The sequence below is a fragment of the Bombina bombina genome, chromosome 2 (assembly GCF_027579735.1).
Source record: "Bombina bombina isolate aBomBom1 chromosome 2, aBomBom1.pri, whole genome shotgun sequence".
Taxonomy (NCBI): Eukaryota; Metazoa; Chordata; class Amphibia; order Anura; family Bombinatoridae; genus Bombina; species Bombina bombina.
The window spans coordinates 323,814,907-323,834,755 of NC_069500.1; the positions used below are offsets into that span (position 1 = coordinate 323,814,907).

General features: G+C 38.3%; 1 protein-coding gene across 1 annotated transcript in view; it reads right to left on the bottom strand.

Moving 5' to 3' along the window:
- The window catches only part of LOC128646936 (P2X purinoceptor 6-like), a 314,143-nt gene extending 294,586 nt beyond the window's left edge, over window positions 1-19,557 (bottom strand). The window contains exon 1 of the mRNA XM_053699746.1: window positions 19,424-19,557. Coding sequence (XP_053555721.1) covers window positions 19,424-19,557 — 134 coding nt within the window. The remainder of the gene's footprint in view (window positions 1-19,423) is intronic.
- Between the last annotated feature and the right edge of the window lie 292 nt (window positions 19,558-19,849).

The window sequence follows — 19,849 nt, forward strand, 5'->3', positions numbered from 1 at the left end:
GGGAGCAAGCCTCGTGCTCTATAAAAGATACATCGACGATATTTTGATAGTATGGAGGGGAACCGAGGATAGTCTGAGTTCTTTTTTAGAAGATATGAACAAGAACGATGTTAATCTGAAATTTACTCACAATATAAGTAGGGAATTGATTACTTTCCTAGACCTAGACATCTTTGTAGAGAATGGAGAAGTAGCGACTAAAAATCACTTTAAGCCAATAGACGCTAATAATTATATCCCCACACACAGCTGTCACCTTAAACGTTGGATTAAGAATATCCCTAAAGGGCAGTTTTTAAGAATTAGACGTAACTGCTCTAAGATCTCAGACTATGACCAACAGGTTAAGATATTGGAAAGTAGATTTTTGGAAAAAGGCTATGACCCTGAGATTTTGGAGACTGATATTTCCAATGTTAGGAATATAGAGAGACAAGATCTTCTCTCGAAGAAAAATATAAATAAAGTAAATAATAATGATATTTTTAAAGTACCATTAGTAACAAACTATAGCTGTCACCACAATCTTTTGAGGAAAATATTAAACAAATATTGGCACTTGATTAGATCAGATCCGATTATAGGAGAAGCAATCCCAGATTATCCAGAAATTATTTTTAGAAAAACAACAAATATTAAGAATATCTTGGTTCCAAGTGACTTCAATAAGAAAATACAACAATTGAAAATGAAGGAACAAGACCTAACAGGCAACAGATTAAGGGGTTATTATCCATGCTATAGTTGTAAAGCGTGCAAACATAGCACTAAATGCAAAGACTATACATCCACCAATACAAATAAGAAACATAATATAAGGGACACCATTAGGTGCAGTGATAAGGGAGTCATATACTTAATCCAGTGTACCTGTGGGAAACAATACATAGGAGAGACCACAAGGACCTTACGAACTAGGATTAGAGAACACCTAAATTTAATTGAAAAGGGAGATCAGGACACCAGACTATATGAACATTTCAGATTAAAACATAAAAATAACATCAAAGACCTAAGATATTGGGGGATTTGCAAAATTAAGAAACCATGGCGAGGTGGGGACTATGAACGTCTGCTCCTAAGAAAAGAAGCTGAATATATATATGAGATGCAAACTTTGTACCCCAAAGGTTTAAACTCAGAGCTGGACCTCAATCCATTCATTTTAGACTGAGGATTTTTGTTGTTTTTAAATTTGGGATCATAATCTCATTCTATTATTTGATAAAATAAGGATTATTATTTAGGACCAATATCGATTTAACAACCAGACATAGTTGTATAATTTTTGATCCTTTAAATATGTAGACACACCTTATTTCAAGGAGACCCCATTTTAGCTCTTTAATCTGATTGTTTGAGAGATTTATATTAATCTGATTGTTTGAGAGATTTATATTTATTATCTGCATAATCTCATCCTGTTATTTGATATAATAAGGAATATTATTTAGGACCAATATTGATTTAACAACCAGACATTTTTGACCCTTTAAATATGGAGACATACCTTATTTTTAGAAGACACCATTTTAGCTCTAATCTGATTGTATGAGATATTTATATTAATCTGACTGTTTGAGATATTTATATTTATTATCTACATTTATATAGCACATCAAGATGTATATATTTCACTTATAGGCACATTATTTTTATATATATAGGATATTTTATTGAACAACGTAGCCGAATATTAGTAATATGAAGGTTCAAATAAAAAGTTGGTCCATTTAAGAATTTATAGATTTTAACAATGTTAACATTTAAGAATATCCGTGCAAATAATGCTACAAGACCAAATCTTTTAAAAGATCTAATAATCCACCTATATTGGAGATAATGTATATTTTTGGTTTATATACAGATATTTTTTTAGAAATAGATGTATAAAAAAGAAAAGCTTAATCTATGAGTAAGATGTGCAATATTGTTTTTTCTCACTAAGAAATAGATGGTATACATAAAATAAGAGGAGAATGTGAAAAAAGAATTCCACCTTATAGGGACATTTACCGATTCCACCTTAAAAAAGAAAAAAAGAGAAAAAAGTGAAAATGTGACTTTTTTTCTTAACCAATGAAATTCCTCCAACACATTTATAAGAGAGCAATCCACCACAATTAAACCATCTTGATAAAGCCACCAGGAGTGGCGAAACGCGTTGATGGTACAATAGAAGATTAAACAGAAGAAATTCCAAGTTTGAAAAACAAACGGGAACGGAGGATTACAGAAGATTCTATTTGGGACTACTTTTACAAGCCAAAAACTCTGCGCAGAGTGAAGGAGTAAGGATATCAGACGGATCTACTTTACACAATTTCCCGGATCTAGCGTGTGACGTCACCGGCTGGCCGTGAGCTGCAGAGACACTAGTGCTACCAGAAGTTTGCATCAAAGAACAGGTAAGCACTTGAGAGTGTGTCAGCCCGGCAGCGCGGATAAGACTCACACGGTTGTTATTGACACTACCCGGGACATTCAAAGAACTTGAACGTCTTATTACGGCACTTATAGAATTGTGGCCAAAAAGAGGAATTATTTCTTGCAACAGCTTTAATGAAAACTTGTTCCCTACGAACCTAACACTATCCTATTGGGAATCGAAAAGTACCATTAGTTTATGGTGGAATATACATATAAGGTTCATCAAAATTAGACGCACATTCTCCAATAACCTTTTTCATACTTTTTAGATAACATATATTTTTAATATTTTTAAGGAATTTTTTAATACTGCAAATAATCAAAGTGACCGGTCACCTAGGATCTATATATGTGTTTTTTAGACTTTATGCCAATTTAATAAACCAGTTAAATTTATTACATTTTAGTTTATCTTTATTTTTAGTATATGTCTGTTATTTTTATTGAATGCACCTGGGTATTCATTTCCTAATCAATATATATTTACATTGGGGATAACCCAACATTGTCATTTATATCTAATATACATAATATTTCATACATAGTATGTTTATCTGTATCTAGGGTCATAGCGGAACATTTGTTGTTTTTTCTATATCTTGTCAACATTTTATTCATATATAGTATGCAACCTGTATATCTACAAGAAAGAAAGTACGCATAACCTCCAATCAGTCTCCAATACCTTATAGTATTCAAGCAATTTCTTTTTTATTATATTCTGCATACTCCTATTAGGGGTTGGTAGAATCTTTGAAATAGGGGATTATATCACCATTCAATCATACATAGTATGCAACTCCCCATCCATAAAACAGAATCAGTATTATCCAAAATTTAAGGCAAGCACATACATGGTATTGTCATTTTTTTCCTGTTTATAATCATCCCCGTGCTGTATAGCGCATTTACACGTTTTTTCTAAAAATCATATTGCAGAGTCAGCCTCTCACTGCCTTGCTGTGTCTGTAAATACAGGGCCAGTTTCGTCCCCCAGCATTACATCAAAATGATCCTCCTTAGAATGGGTGGCTCTGTAAGCTGTTAAATGTCTACCTGTAGAGCTGACTGCTCTGATGGGTTTGCAGTGAAGGATTGATCTGTGGCAGCTTCAGACAGCCTCATTTATGGGAAGGTATTAAGGGTTCTCCCCAGGACCTTTTTAATGGATTCTCCACCCGGCTAGACTTATTTTACTGGCCACCCAGATAAAATTTTAGCTAAAAATAAACTAAAAATACCCAATATTAAGATTGTTCAATGATTATTGCTCAAATTATCATTAAATAAATGTTAAATTATGCAATCCAATTGTGCTTTGGGTAGCAGAAAACATAATTTTGAAAAATGTTACAATGCCCCCACCTGGCTGCTTTATTATGCTCCCCCGGCTGGCAAACATTTCTGTGGAGGACACTGGTAAGGAGTCAGCTAGTGTCAGCCTGTTGTCTGTATCTTAGTATATACTTGCATACTGCCCTGGGTTATCACCTTGTGTCTATCTGTAAAATTTAATTTTGGGTTTACCTGTGTCCCGTCCCTTGGGGTCTCAGATGTCTGAGTTGAGACAGGGCCCACATATCTATGGGCCCTTTTTGGCACATACATTAAATAGTTTCCATATCTAACTTATGCGCCACTCAACAAAGACTAGAAAAGGACAGGACCAAGTAGAATGCAAGCTAAAAGTAACTATATGTGCCCCTGGGAAATAAAGTCAAATGATGACCCTCTCTGTCTGAGGGCTGCATTTTGAGATCATAATGTCTATCATAAGATTTTTTACTACACTGAGTCAGATTAAAAGATAAACGGCTAGATTACGAGTTTTGCGGTAAGATGAAAAAGCAGCGTTAACAGGTCCCAACGCTGCTTTTTCACTACCGCTGGTATTACGAGTCTTGCACGTTTAGGGGCACTGCACACTTCTTTGGCCTTACCGCAAACTGACTTACGTAAACTTCGTAAACCCTTTTTTTCTATGGGACTTCCATAGCGCTGGTATTACAAGTCTGTCCCAGGAGGCCAAAAAGTGAGCGGTACACCCTCTACCTCCAAGATCCGTAACGCATTCCAAAGTAAATAGTTATGAGTTTTACACTACAACGCTGTAGCATAAAACTCATAACTGAAGTGCTAAAAAGTACACTAACACCCATAAACTACCTATTAACCACTAAACTGAGGCCCTCCCGCATTGCAAACACTATAATAAAATTTTTCATCCCTAATCTGCCGCTCCGGACATTGCCGCCACTATAATAAACATATTAACCCCTAAACCGAGGCACACCTGCCTTGCAAACACTAGTTAAATATTATTAACCCCTAATCTGCTGCCCCTAACATTGCCGCCACCTATATTATACTTATGAACCCCTAATCTGCCGTCCCCAACGTCGCCGCCACTATATTAAATGTATTAACCCCTAAATCTAAGTCTAACCCTAACCCCCCTAACTTAAATATAATTTAAATAAATCTAAAGAAAATTACTATAATTAACTAAATTATTCCTATTTAAAACTAAACACTTACCTATAAAATAAACCCTAAGCTAGCTACAATATAACTAATAGTTACATTGTAGCTAGCTTAGGGTTTATTTTTATTTTACAGGCAAGTTTGTATTTATTTTAACTAGGTAGAATAGTTATTAAATAGTTATTAACTATTTAATAACTACCTAGCTAAAATAAATACAAATTGACCTGTAAAATAAAACCTAACCTAAATTACACTAACACCACACTACAATTAAATAAATTAACTAAATTAAAAACAATTAAAGAAATTAAATTAGCTAAATCACAAAAACCCCCACTAAATTACAGAAAACAAAAACAAATTACAGATCTTTAAACTAATTACACCTAATCTAATAGCCCTATCAAAATAAAATAAAGCCCCTCCAAAATAAAAAACCCTAGCCTAAACTTAACTATCAATAGCCCATAAAAGGGCCTTTTGCGGGGCATTGCCCCAAAGTAATCAGTTCTTTTACCTGTAAAATAAAATACAAACAACCCCCCCAACAGTAAAACCCACCACCCACACAACCAACCCCCCAAATAAAATACTAACTAAAAAAACCTAAGCTCCCCATTGCCCTGAAAAGGGAATTTGGATGGGCATTGCCCTTAAAAGGGCATTTAGCTCTATTGCAGCCCAAAGCCCAAACCTAAAAAATAAACCCACCCAATACACCCTTAAAAAAACCTAACACTAACCCCCTGAAGATCGACTTACTATTCTGAAGACCAGACATCCATCCTCAAGGAAGCGGCAGAAGTCTTCATAAAAAAACGGGCCGAAGTCCTCAACGAAGCCGGGAGAAGTCTTCATCCAAGCCGAGCGAAGTGGTCCTCCAGACGGGCAGAAGTCTTCATCCAGACGGCATCTTCATCCATTCGACGCGGAGTGGGTCTATCTTCAAGACATCTGACGCGGAACATCCTCTTCATCCGGAGTCTTCTTACTGAATGAAGGTTCCTTTAAATTACGTCATCCAAGATGGGGTCCCTTCGATTCCGATTGACTGATAGAATTCTATCAGCCAATCGGAATTACAGTCCTATTGGCTGATCCAATCAGCCAATAGGATTAAGCTTGCATTCTATTAGATTATTCGATTAGGTGTAATTAGTTTAAAGATCGGTAATTTGTTTTTTATTTTCTGTAATTTAGTGGGGTTTTTTTTTGTGATTTAGCTAATTTAATTTAATGTATTTAATTGTTTTTAATTTAGTTAATTGATTTAATTGTAGTGTAGTGTTAGGTGTTAGTGTAATTTAGGTTAGGTTTTATTTTACAGGTCAATTTGTATTTATTTGTGCTAGGTAGTTATTAAATAGTTAATAACTATTTAATAACTATTCTACCTAGTTAAAATAAATACAAACTTGCCTGTAAAATAAAAATAAACCCTAAGCTAGCTACAATGTAACTATTAGTTATATTGTAGCTAGTTTAGGGTTTATTTTATAGGTAAGTATTTAGTTTTAAATAGGAATAATGTAGTTAATGATAGTAATTTTATTTAGATTTATTTAAATTATATTTAAGTTAAGGGGTGTTAGGGTTAGACTTAGGTTTAGGGGTTAATAAATTTAATGTTGGGGGCGGCAGATTAAGGGTTAAGTGTAGGTAGGTTGCGGCGACATCGGGGGCAGCAGATTATGGGTTAATAAGTATAATGTAGGTGGCGGCGGTGTTCGAAGCGGCAGATTATGGGGATAATAAGAATAATGTAGGTGTCGGCGATGTCGGGGGCGGCAGATTAGGGGTTAATAAGTGTAAGATTAGCAGTGTTTAGACTCGGGGTTCATGTTAGGGTGTTAGGAGTAAACATAACTTTAGTTTCCCCATAGGAATCAATGGGGCTGCGTTACTGAGATTTACACTGCTTTTTGGCAGGTGTTAGACTTTTTCTCAGCCGGCGCTCCCCATTGATGTGTAAGGGGAAATTATGCACGAGCAAGTACGACCAGCTCACCGCTGTCTTAAGCAGCGCTGGTATTGAAGTGCGGTATGGAGCACAATTTTGCTCTACGCTCACTTCTTGCCTTTTAACGCCGGGTTTGTAAAAACCCGTAATACCAGCGCTGTAGGTAAGTGAGTGGTGAGAAAAAACTGCTCGTTAGCACCGCATAGCTCCTAACGCAAAACTCGCAATCTGGCCGTATGATTCTGATTAAATCGGCTGGGCAAACTGCCTGACAATTGCTGGTTCTGTGCTATTGGATTTTAGTCATGTCCAAAATATGTTTTTTACCGATTGCAGAATATTTCTGGCTTATAACATTAGTGAAGCACTCTGGGAATCACTCTAGTATTTGACATAAGTGCTTTATGACATTTAATGCTGCATTTTGATGGAGATCTTAAAATGTAGATGGACCCAGACAAACTGTTCTTAGTTTTAATACTGTATGGTGCTGGGATCCAGCCAAAGTCTGCTTCCTTACAAAAATGAGGAGCCGTTCCCCATGATTAACTTTTTGTGGCATAGGAATTCATACTGATGGTTTATTTTCTGTGATGCTGAAAAGTAATTTGGAATTGGACACATCTGTCCCACTGGGATAACTGAGGTTATAGTAGTAGTAGAATAGTAGAATTATCAATCTCTTTCAATAACAAGTTGTTTTTTTAAATGACAATGTAGCAAAACAGACATACTTTAAATATAAAGGATATAAGATAAAATATATATTTACACAAATCCAAAAAAGAAGTAAACATACTGTAAAAATAATGCACATATTCATTAATCCAGGTTTTGAAAGGTTAGATTATGCAGTGATAGTCTCCATAGTGGCAAAAAGATAAGACTGGCCACACAAATATAAACATAGGTGAAAATTCACATTAAAACATACTGAAAACAAAGAAATTCCTTAAATTGTTGAACACCTAAATACCACATCTGAAGAAGGAACACTGCTCCTATTGGTTTGTAGTAAAACATTAGTGAGAACTCGTGTTCACATGTGCATAAACATATGTGGCACTGGCCTGTGACATCACAGTGCCTAATAAAATGTGCCCCTTTGCAGCAACTATTTCACAGATTCCAAGTCCTTTGTTCAGTGTACACCTCCACAGAATCCAAGTCCAGTGTCCATTATTTGGCTACAGATTCCAGTTCTATAAACTTGCCAAGTGTGTGTTTACACATGACTAAGAAGGGAAAGAACACTAAAGGAAACATTACCTCCGTACATTTTAATAAAAATAACAGTTTCCAGTAATCTCTACTACTGGACTCTAAACCACAAATCTGCTCCTCTGAGCATAACAATGAAGAAGCATGCGTGTGTACAGAAAGTGATAAATTAAGGATATCTGATTTCCCTGCAAGCTCAACCCATTTTGATGTGCTGTGGTTTCAAAGATCAAAAACATTTCAAATACAAAAAACCTAAAGTATCAATTTCTCATACATTTTATACTCTGAAGCTAGTCATTGGAAACACCTTAAGGTAAAAACAATATTACAGTACACTATCCCTTTTAAGGTTCATCTGCAAAAATATCTTTCTTTTTTCTAACCATCCAACATTAGGTTCTGCAGATACAGTTTCGGCAGAGGATACTGCTCAGTTTTAACTGGCTCTTGGACTTGAAGACAGCCTCAGTATTCTGAAGCTATATAATAGGTTTAGGTCTCAAAACCAACCCCCTGGCAGAGCTCCTTTGGATGTTTTCTGCCCATTTACCTTCTGCCTTAGGCCCCGATGATTGAAAGTCCTGTGATGTGGCAATATATTCCAAAGTGATCTGCTGAGATGTCAAGCAAGCTGGCGAAATATTCCAAGCTGCCGACATCATTGCTTAAATGCAGCATCACCATAAGATCTTTTACTATACATCTCAATGGGTTTTGATGCTGGCAATGTATTCCAACCAGCATCGCTACCGACATTGATGATGTAAAGTAAAGGATTCCTTTCTAATATATAGAATGCAACCTAATAAATAAACCTACTTACCCCTAAACGACCAATACCTAATCGCAATAATCTCCCCATCTCAAACACCCCTAAACTACCAATATGCCCCTTCACAAAGACCCCCTAACCTATTAACCCCCTAAACCACCAATACCCCGTTACAAACTACCCCTGCACTACTTAACTCCTTAACAGCTTGTCGTCATCCCCCAGACCCGTAATCTTACATGCCCTAAAAAAAAAAAAAAATAACAACACTACCAAACCCCCCAAAAAAAACAGTAAGGCCAATCTTAAAACTAAAGTCCTATTTAAAAAAAAAGACCACCCCCCAAAAGACACCCTATTCTAAAACTAAAACCTACTGCAACAATAGCCCGGAAAAGGACATTTAGTAGGACATTGTGCTAAAGGGATTACAGCTCTTTTACTTTTCACAAATCCCTATTTCCCCCCCAAAAAGCCTATCTTAAAAAACGTACACTAAAAATTGCCCTAGATTGGCATTTTGTAGGACCTTGCCCTAAAGTGATTTTAGTTTACTTGTAAAAAAAAAAATCAACCTAATCTTAAAAACAAAACAATTTTTCTAGACACCCAACTTGAAGCCGGCTCCTATGTGGTCAGCTACGGCGGTGCTCCTCTTCATCCATGGCGGCGGTCTTCATCCATGGTGGTGCCGTGCTGAGGTTGTCCTCTTCTATACGGTCTTCGTCCATCTTTCATCCAATGCTTCTTCTCATCTTCCGTACAACGTACTCTTCATGGGGTGCCCTTGCATTCCGATTAACTATTTTAAAATTCAAATCAGCCAATAAAAAAAAGCTTTTATTCTATTGGCTAATTTGAATATCAGACAATTGGAATGCAAGGAACCCCTACATAAAAGGGGTATCTCGCATTCCAGCTTTAGCATGCAAAGGTGACATCATGAAGAGCACCGCTGATGGAAGATCAGAAGAAGCATTAGATGGATGAAGACCGGGTGGAATAGGACAGCCTCAGCAGAGTGCCGTCAAGGATGAAGATGGATGAAGACTACTGCCATGGATGAAAAGGAGCACAGTCAGACCTAATCATGTGGGAGTCAGATTTGAGTTGGGTGACTAGAAACTTTGCAGTTTAGTGTTATGAATTTTTTGGGTGGGTTTTTTTTTTAGGATATTTTTTTTTTTTTTTTTAAATAGGCTTTTTTTTAGAATATGGATTTTTTTTTTTTTTTTTAAATGTTTATTGGATGAAATAATGCAATACAAATAAATGCATCAAAAATCACATTAGTTACAGCTTGATAAACTTTTAACAAAAGCTAAAGTGATTCCACACATTTCAAGAAAACATATCATCTGGCATTTCTTGAATATAATTGCTATATTAGTAACAACCTTATTCAACACTTAACAATAGAACATCTAAAACGGTAGTTGGTCACTGTATAGAAGGAAAAAACGAGTAAGAAAAGCAAAACAAAATTCACCTCGCCCATGTACACCTAAAAGCTGTTTCCCCCTTAGTTCGCTTTCTACAAGGTTTACACTGAGACCTCTTCTTCCTTTGTGTCATAATTGGCCTAGATGTTAATATACGGTCACTAGTGTGTGTGCATTCGTGTTTCCCAGTAAAATCGTATATTATGAAATGTTTCCATATCTTTTCTTATAAAAACAGAATTTATGCTTACCTGATAAATTACTTTCTCCAACGGTGTGTCCGGTCCACGGCGTCATCCTTACTTGTGGGATATTCTCTTCCCCAACAGGAAATGGCAAAGAGTCCCAGCAAAGCTGGTCACATGATCCCTCCTAGGCTCCGCCCACCCCAGTCATTCGACCGACGGACAGGAGGAAATATATATAGGAGAAACCATATGATACCGTGGTGACTGTAGTTAGAGAAAATAATTCATCAGACCTGATTAAAAAACCAGGGCGGGCCGTGGACCGGACACACCGTTGGAGAAAGTAATTTATCAGGTAAGCATAAATTCTGTTTTCTCCAACATTGGTGTGTCCGGTCCACGGCGTCATCCTTACTTGTGGGAACCAATACCAAAGCTTTAGGACACGGATGAAGGGAGGGAGCAAATCAGGTCACCTAAATGGAAGGCACCACGGCTTGCAAAACCTTTCTCCCAAAAATAGCCTCCGAAGAAGCAAAAGTATCAAATTTGTAAAATTTGGCAAAAGTGTGCAGTGAAGACCAAGTCGCTGCCTTACATATCTGGTCAACAGAAGCCTCGTTCTTGAAGGCCCACGTGGAAGCCACAGCCCTAGTGGAGTGAGCTGTGATTCTTTCAGGAGGCTGCCGTCCGGCAGTCTCATAAGCCAATCGGATAATGCTTTTAAGCCAAAAGGAAAGAGAGGTAGAAGTCGCTTTTTGACCTCTCCTTTTACCAGAATAAACAACAAACAAGGAAGATGTTTGTCTGAAATCTTTAGTAGCCTCTAAATAGAATTTTAGAGCACGGACTACGTCCAAATTGTGTAACAAACGTTCCTTCTTTGAAACTGGATTCGGACACAAAGAAGGTACAACTATCTCCTGGTTAATATTTTTGTTGGAAACAACTTTCGGAAGAAAACCAGGCTTAGTACGCAAAACCACCTTATCTGCATGGAACACCAGATAGGGCGGAGAACACTGCAGAGCAGATAACTCTGAAACTCTTCTAGCAGAAGAAATTGCAACCAAAAACAAAACTTTCCAAGATAATAACTTAATATCTACGGAATGTAAGGGTTCAAACGGAACCCCTTGAAGAACTGAAAGAACTAGATTTAGACTCCAGGGAGGAGTCAAAGGTCTGTAAACAGGCTTGATCCTAACCAGAGCCTGAACAAATGCTTGAACATCTGGCACAGCTGCCAGTCTTTTGTGAAGTAAAACAGATAAAGCAGAGATCTGTCCCTTCAGAGAACTTGCAGATAATCCTTTCTCCAAACCTTCTTGTAGAAAGGATAGAATCTTAGGAATTTTTATCTTGTTCCATGGGAATCCTTTAGATTCACACCAACAGATATATTTTTTCCATATTTTATGGTAAATTTTTCTAGTTACAGGCTTTCTAGCCTGAATCAGAGTATCTATTACAGAATCTGAAAACCCACGCTTTGATAAAATCAAGCGTTCAATCTCCAAGCCGTCAAATGGAGGGAAATCAGATTCGGATGTTCGAATGGACCCTGAACAAGAAAGTCCTGTCTCAAAGGTAGCTTCCATGGTGGAGCCGATGACATATTGACCAGGTCTGCATACCAAGTCCAGCGTGGCCACGCAGGAGCTATCAAGATCACCGAGGCCCTCTCCTGATTGATCCTGGCTACCAGCCTGGGGATGAGAGGAAACGGTGGGAATACATAAGCTAGGTTGAAGGTCCAAGGTGCTACTAGTGCATCTACTAGGGTCGCCTTGGGATCCCTGGATCTGGACCCGTAGCAAGGAACCTTGAAGTTCTTACGAGACGCCATCAGATCGATGTCTGGAATGCCCCATAATTGAGTTATTTGGGCAAAGATTTCCGGATGGAGTTCCCACTCCCCCGGATGGAATGTCTGACGACTCAGAAAATCCGCTTCCCAATTTTCCACTCCTGGGATGTGGATCGCAGACAAGTGGCAGGAGTGATCCTCCGCCCATTGAATTATCTTGGTCACTTCTTTCATCGCCAGGGAAGTCCTTGTTCCCCCCTGATGATTGATATATGCAACGGTCGTCATGTTGTCTGACTGAAACCTTATTAATTTGGCCTTTGCTAGTTGAGGCCAAGCTCTGAGAGCATTGAATATCGCTCTCAGTTCCAGAATGTTTATCGGGAGAAGAGACTCTTCCCGAGACCATAGACCCTGAGCTTTCAGGGATTCCCAGACCGCGCCCCAGCCCACTAGGCTGGCGTCGGTCGTGACAATGACCCATTCTGGTCTGCGGAAGCTCATTCCCTGTGACAGATTGTCCAGGGTCAGCCACCAACGGAGTGAATCTCTGGTCTTTTGATCTACTTGAATCGTCGGAGACAAGTCTGTATAATCCCCATTCCACTGTCTGAGCATGCATAGTTGTAATGGTCTTAGATGAATTCGTGCAAAAGGAACTATGTCCATTGTTGCAACCATCAATCCTATTACTTCCATGCACTGCACTATGGAAGGACGAGGAACAGAATGAAGTACTTGACAAGAGCTTAGAAGTTTTGATTTTCTGACCTCTGTCACAAAAATCCTCATTTCTAAGGAATCTATTATTGTTCCCAAGAATGGAACTCTTGTTGACTGGGACAGAGAACTTTTTTCTTTGTTCACCTTCCATCCGTGAGATCTGAGAAAGGCTAGGACGATGTCCGTATGAGCCTTTGCTTTTGACAGGGACGACGCTTGAATCAGGATGTCGTCCAAGTAAGGTACTACTGCAATGCCCCTTGGTCTTAGAACCGCTAGAAGGGACCCTAGTACCTTTGTGAAAATCCTTGGAGCAGTGGCTAATCCAAATGGAAGTGCCACAAACTGGTAATGCTTGTCCAGAAAAGCGAACCTTAGGAACTGATGATGTTCCTTGTGGATAGGAATATGTAGGTACGCATCCTTTAAATCCACGGTAGTCATAAATTGATTTTCCTGGATAGTAGGTAGGATCGTTCGAATAGTTTCCATTTTGAACGATGGTACCCTGAGAAATTTGTTTAGGATCTTTAGATCCAAAATTGGTCTGAATGTTCCCTCTTTTTTGGGAACTATGAACAGATTGGAATAAAATCCCATTCCTTGTTCTCTTATTGGAACTGGATGTATCACTCCCATCTTTAACAGGTCTTCTACACAATGTAAGAATGCCTGTCTCTTTATTTGGTTTGAAGATAATTGAGACCTGTGGAACCTTCCCCTTGGGGGTAGTTCCTTGAATTCCAGGAGATAACCTTGAGAAACTATTTCTAGCGCCCAAGGATCCTGAACATCTCTTGCCCAAGCCTGAGCAAAGAGAGAAAGTCTGCCCCCCACTAGATCCGGTCCCGGATCAGGGGCTATCCCTTCATGCTGTTTTGGTAGCAGTGGTAGGCTTCTTGGCCTGCTTACCCTTGTTCCAGCCTTGCATTGGTTTCCAGGCTGGTTTGGGTTGTGAAGTATTACCCTCTTGCTTAGAGGATACAGAATTAGAGAATGGTCCGTTTCTGCGAAAGGGACGAAAATTAGGCTTATTATTAGCCTTAAAAGACCTATCCTGTGGGAGGGTGTGGCCCTTTCCCCCAGTGATGTCTGAAATAATCTCTTTCAAATCAGGTCCAAATAATGTTTTACCTTTGAAAGGAATGTTAAGCAATTTTGTCTTGGAAGACACATCCGCTGACCAAGACTTTAGCCAAAGCACTCTGCGCGCCACGACAGCAAACCCTGAATTTTTCGCCGCTAATCTAGCTAATTGCAAAGCGGCATCTAAAACAAAAGAGTTAGCCAATTTAAGTGCTTGAACTCTGTCCATAACCTCCTCATACGAAGATTCTTTACTGAGCGATTTTTCTAGTTCCTCGAACCAGAAACACGCTGCCGTAGTGACAGGAACAATGCATGAAATTGGTTGTAGGAGGTAACCTTGCTGTACAAAAATCTTTTTAAGCAAACCCTCTAATTTCTTATCCATAGGATCTTTGAAAGCACAACTATCTTCGATAGGAATAATAGTGCGTTTGTTTAGAGTAGAAACCGCCCCCTCGACCTTGGGGACTGTCTGCCATAAGTCCTTTCTGGGGTCGACTATAGGAAATAATTTCTTAAATATAGGGGGGGGGAACAAAAGGTATGCCGGGCCTTTCCCACTCTTTATTTACTATGTCCGCCACCCGCTTGGGTATAGGAAAAGCGTCGGGGGGCACCGGAACCTCTAGGAACTTGTCCATCTTACATAATTTCTCTGGAATGACCAAATTGTCACAATCATCCAGAGTAGATAACACCTCCTTAAGCAGTGCGCGGAGATGTTCTAATTTAAATTTAAATGTCACAACATCAGGTTCAGCTTGATGAGAAATTTTTCCTGAATCTGAAATTTCTCCATCAGACAAAACCTCCCTCATGGCCCCTTGAGATTGGTGTGAGGGTATGTCAGAACAGTTATCATCAGCGTCCTCTTGCTCTTCAGTGTTTAAAACAGAGCAATCGCGCTTTCTCTGATAAGTAGGCATTTTGGATAAAAGATTTGCTATGGAGTTATCCATTACAGCCGTTAATTGTTGCATGGTAATAAGTATTGGCGCACTAGATGTACTAGGGGCCTCCTGTGTGGGCATAACTGGTGTAGACACAGTAGGGGATGATGTAGTATCATGTTTACTCCCCTCATTTGAGGAATCATCTTGGGCAATATCATTATCTGTTGCAATACTGTCCTTACTTTGTTTGGACACTATGGCACAATTATCACATAAATTTAAATGGGGAGACACATTGGCTTTCATACATATAGAACATAGCTTATCTGATGGTACAGACATGTTAAACAGGCTTAAACTTGTCAACAAAGCACAAAAAAAACGTTTTAAAATAAAACCGTTACTGTCACTTTAAATTTCAAACTGAAAACACTTTATTACTGAATATGTGAAAAAGTATGAAGGAATTGTTCAAAATTCACCAAAATTTCACCACAGTGTCTTAAAGCATTAAAAGTATTGCACACCAAATTTCAGAGCTTTAACCCTTAAATTAACGGAACCGGAGCCGTTTTTACATTTAACCCCTATACAGTCCCATAATGAGGCTCTGTCTATAACTAGAAAGGCCCCCATCTAAAAAAGGTGTCCAACACAGTGCCTGCCGTTTTTCTAAACGTTCCCCAAGATTATAATACCAATAATTAGTTAGAATCTGCATAATATGCCTAGTAAAGCAATTGTTTTAGCCCAGAAAAATGTCTACCAGTTTTTAAGCCCTTTTTGAAGCCCTTTATTCTTTTATGTTTAACTAAGAAAATGGCTTACTGGTCCCCATGAGGGGAAATGACAGCCTTCCAGCATTACATGGTCTTGTTAGAAATATGGCTAGTCATACCTTAAGCAGAAAAGACTGCTAACTGTTTCCCCCAACTGAAGTTACTTCATCTCAACAGTCCTGTGTGGAAACAGCAATTGATTTCAGTTACTGTCTGCTAAAATCATCTTCCTCTTACAAACAGAAATCTTCATCCTTTTCTGTTTCAGAGTAAATAGTACATACCAGCACTATTTTAAAATAACAAACACTTGATAGAAGAATAAAACTACATTTAAACACCAAAAAACTCTTAACCATCTCCGTGGAGATGTTGCCTGTGCAACGGCAAAGAGAATGACTGGGGTGGGCGGAGCCTAGGAGGGATCATGTGACCAACTTTGCTGGGACTCTTTGCCATTTCCTGTTGGGGAAGAGAATATCCCACAAGTAAGGATGACGCTGTGGACCGGACACACCAATGTTGGAGAAATAGCCATATTCCTCTAAGTGAATTGTGTGATCCATGAGTGACTCCCATGCTTGGAACGTAGGAACTATTCATGACTTCCAATTGACTGCTATCAGAGACTTTGCAGTATTTAATGCTAATTGTACCAGTTTCCTACGAATTGAACACTTGCACCTTGGGAGTAAGTTCAATAAGGCTGTAGGTAGTTGGAATTGATAGTCACTTTTTTGATTGCTGATGGTTTTGATGTATTCGCCTATTTGTGACCAGAAGGGCTGAATCTTATTGCACGTCCACCAAATGTGAGACATGGAGCCTTTACTGCCACACCCTCTCCAACATAAGTCAGATGCCGACGGATATATCGCCTTGATCCTAACTGGGGTGAGATACCACTTCGTCAGAACCTTGAAGTTTAGCTCTAGTGATCTAGCTGATACCGATGATTTTTTTGTGTTATGAATAATGTTTTTCCATTCCTTATCAGTTAACTCCTTGCCCATTTCCCTATGCCATCTGTCAACATAGTCAGGAGTATCAATCAATTCTCTGTTCAATAGAGCCTTTTTTGCCCATGCTAATGTGTGGCGCAGTGGTTGATCTGGCAAGTATTGTTGCTCGAAAGGGGTAGGTTGTCTAGTCATCTGTTCTCTATCTGTTGAGGTGGCTAAATAATGGCTAAGTTGATAGTACTTCAACCATTTTGTAAAGGTACCGCCTAATATGTCTCCCAAATCTGTCCTCTGTTTCAGTTTAATACCACTTAAAAATGTATATATAGGAGCAGTATACCCTATTTCCCAATCATGTTGTGTATTCAGTTTCTGTTCTAACCCTCCGTGTAATTCTGCGTTAGGTGAAACTGGAGACATAGGGGATCTCAAGGATGAAATTCTATGATCATTGCTTATTAAACTATCCCATACCTCAAAGACATGTTGATATAGTGGGTAGGACATGGTCCAAGGTGGTCTTCTTTTCTTTTCTACCCAACATAACACTCCTGGAGATGGAGTTTTCAATATGTGTGAGTCTAGGGCCAGAATATGGATTTTTTATTTAAAAAGGAGCTGTAATTGTTATGCCGTACCAAATGCCCTTTTCAGGGCACTCTTTTTTTAAGATAGTTTTTTTAGATTAGGATTTTTTTTATTGGGCAAATGAGCTTGATCACTTTAGGGCAATGTCCTACAAAATGCTCTATTAAGGGCAATGCCCAACCAAATGCCCTTATCAGGGCAATCTTTTTTTAGAATAAAGATTTTTTTAAAGTAAAAAGAGCTATAATCGATTTAGGGCAATGCCCTAACAAATGTTATATATCATTTTTTAGGGGGGAGGTGGGGATTACTTTGATTTTAGAATATGGTTTTTGTTACAAGTAAAAGTGATGTAATCACTTTTGGGCATTGCCCTACCAAATGCCCTTTTCAATGCAATTTTTGATGTAGGTTTTAGTGTTATTATAGGGTTTCTTATTTTGGGCTGGTTTTTTTTTTTAAATGGGACTTTAGTTTTATTAGCGGCCTAGCTGGGTTTTTTATTTTTGGTAGTGTTTTCTTTTTAAATGTTAGGGGGGGGGGGGGGGTTATTTTATTATCACAGAGATCATTTAATCCACACATAGTTTTGTTGCAGTTCTGGAGTGATCACCTACTATTGTATGTTAACTGCATAGTCATACAATTCTTTTATTACTAAGTTGATCTTTGTACAGGCAAACGAGTCTCATATGGAAAGATATATTGTGTTCAACCTATTGCTATTTGCTGATTGCATAGACAGAGTTGTTTTCATTATCACATGGATATGAGTAAAGGTAACTAGTGGTTTTACACATTTCTATTGATAAGCTTTATATGGACAACTATATTTTTGTGTTGAAAGAAAAATAATGGAAACACAAAATTGAGGTTGTCGGCCTAAAGATACTGCTAATTTGCTGTGATTTTTTTACATGGCCTCTACAGTCGTAACTATTACAACTATTTTTGTTGGATATGCAAAGATGTTGATTTTTTCTGCATGATATATGTTTCTTTTTGCAACCTCAATAAAAATCATTAAAAAAAGAGTGCCCCTGCACCACATTGCATCCATAAAGTAACCTGCAGGTAAACAAAAATATGCCCCAGTAAGTGGTGTTCTTCCTGTAGTTCTGTACTATTAATAATAATGGTTTACTTCAGGTCTTAAATTTTACAGCTGTATTTTGGATTGTGCTCAAGCACAAAACTTAACTCACCACCTGTAATACGAGTGCAGTTAGTGCACTAATAACTCTCCCTGCGCTCTCTCTTAAAAAGTATAGAGCCTGTGCTTTTGATTGCGCTCCACTTGTAATCTGGTACATACAGTAGGTTGCAGGAAGAGGAGGAGTCTTCAATCTACCAGAAAAGGTGTGGTTAGGCTTTGGGTTTTCTGAGACATACTTAAAGGGGCAATTTTTTTAGGTGAGTGGTACTAGCTTCAGAAAAGATTACAATCCACCCACATATAATATCCCAACCCAATAACAGTAACACTCTCCTAATTGTTTAACTCTCAACAAACTAACACCACAAAAACTGCGAAACTCATTGACTTCACTCGCAATATGCAATTTGCTACTCTTCTAGTCCCTACAGTGCTTTTCATCAGCCATCAGTGTCACAATCATAACATTTTAAAAAGGGCTTGCATCCTATCATCTTGCAGGTTTACTTTGTAAAGTGTTTTTTTGTATATATTCAATGTATATTCCTCAAGTTAGGGTTTTACACTTATCTTTTTATTCTTATTATCTGAAACAATTATAGCTGCACATACATTTTGTATGGATGTCACAAATAGGTCATGTGTGTAACAAAGCAAAAAAGCTGGAGAGCCAATAGCAACCGAGCATTTGTGATCAAGACATCATGTATTTCCTAGTAATACGGTAAAATACAATTTCTTAAAAGTATTGATGCATATTTAAAAAAATATGGCTGTTTTATAAATGAACAGAAACCCAAATAGATTTACTACAAAAAGCTATTTATTTCATCTTTCACTATATAAACATGACTTGCAATAATGTAGCTGTGGGAGGTTTAACCATGTAAAGAAGATAATTATATACCAGTTGTACTCACCCAATTATGTAACAAATAATCCCAAAATGGAGCAGGCGATGTAATACTCCAATTTTTCTATTTTTCGTCAGAACATATTTCTCTGTTTTGTAATCTAGTGGAGACAAGCAGGAATTCCTAGAGGATGCATCCATTACTGCTTTAAGGCAGTAATGACTGTGCTATTTCCTATGATTGCATTTTAAAGGTACAGTTGTATTTTAGATCTTTGACTTTCAGGCCCATTTATCAAAGGGCTTGCGGACCTGATCCGACACTGCGGATCAGGTCCGCAAGACCTCGCTAAATGCGGAGAGCAATACGCTCTCCGCATTTAACATTGCACCAGCAGCTCACAAGAGCTGCTGGTGCAACGCCGCCCCCTGCTGACTCGCGGCCAATCGGCCGCCAGCAGGGAGCTGTCAATCAACCCGATCGTATTCGATC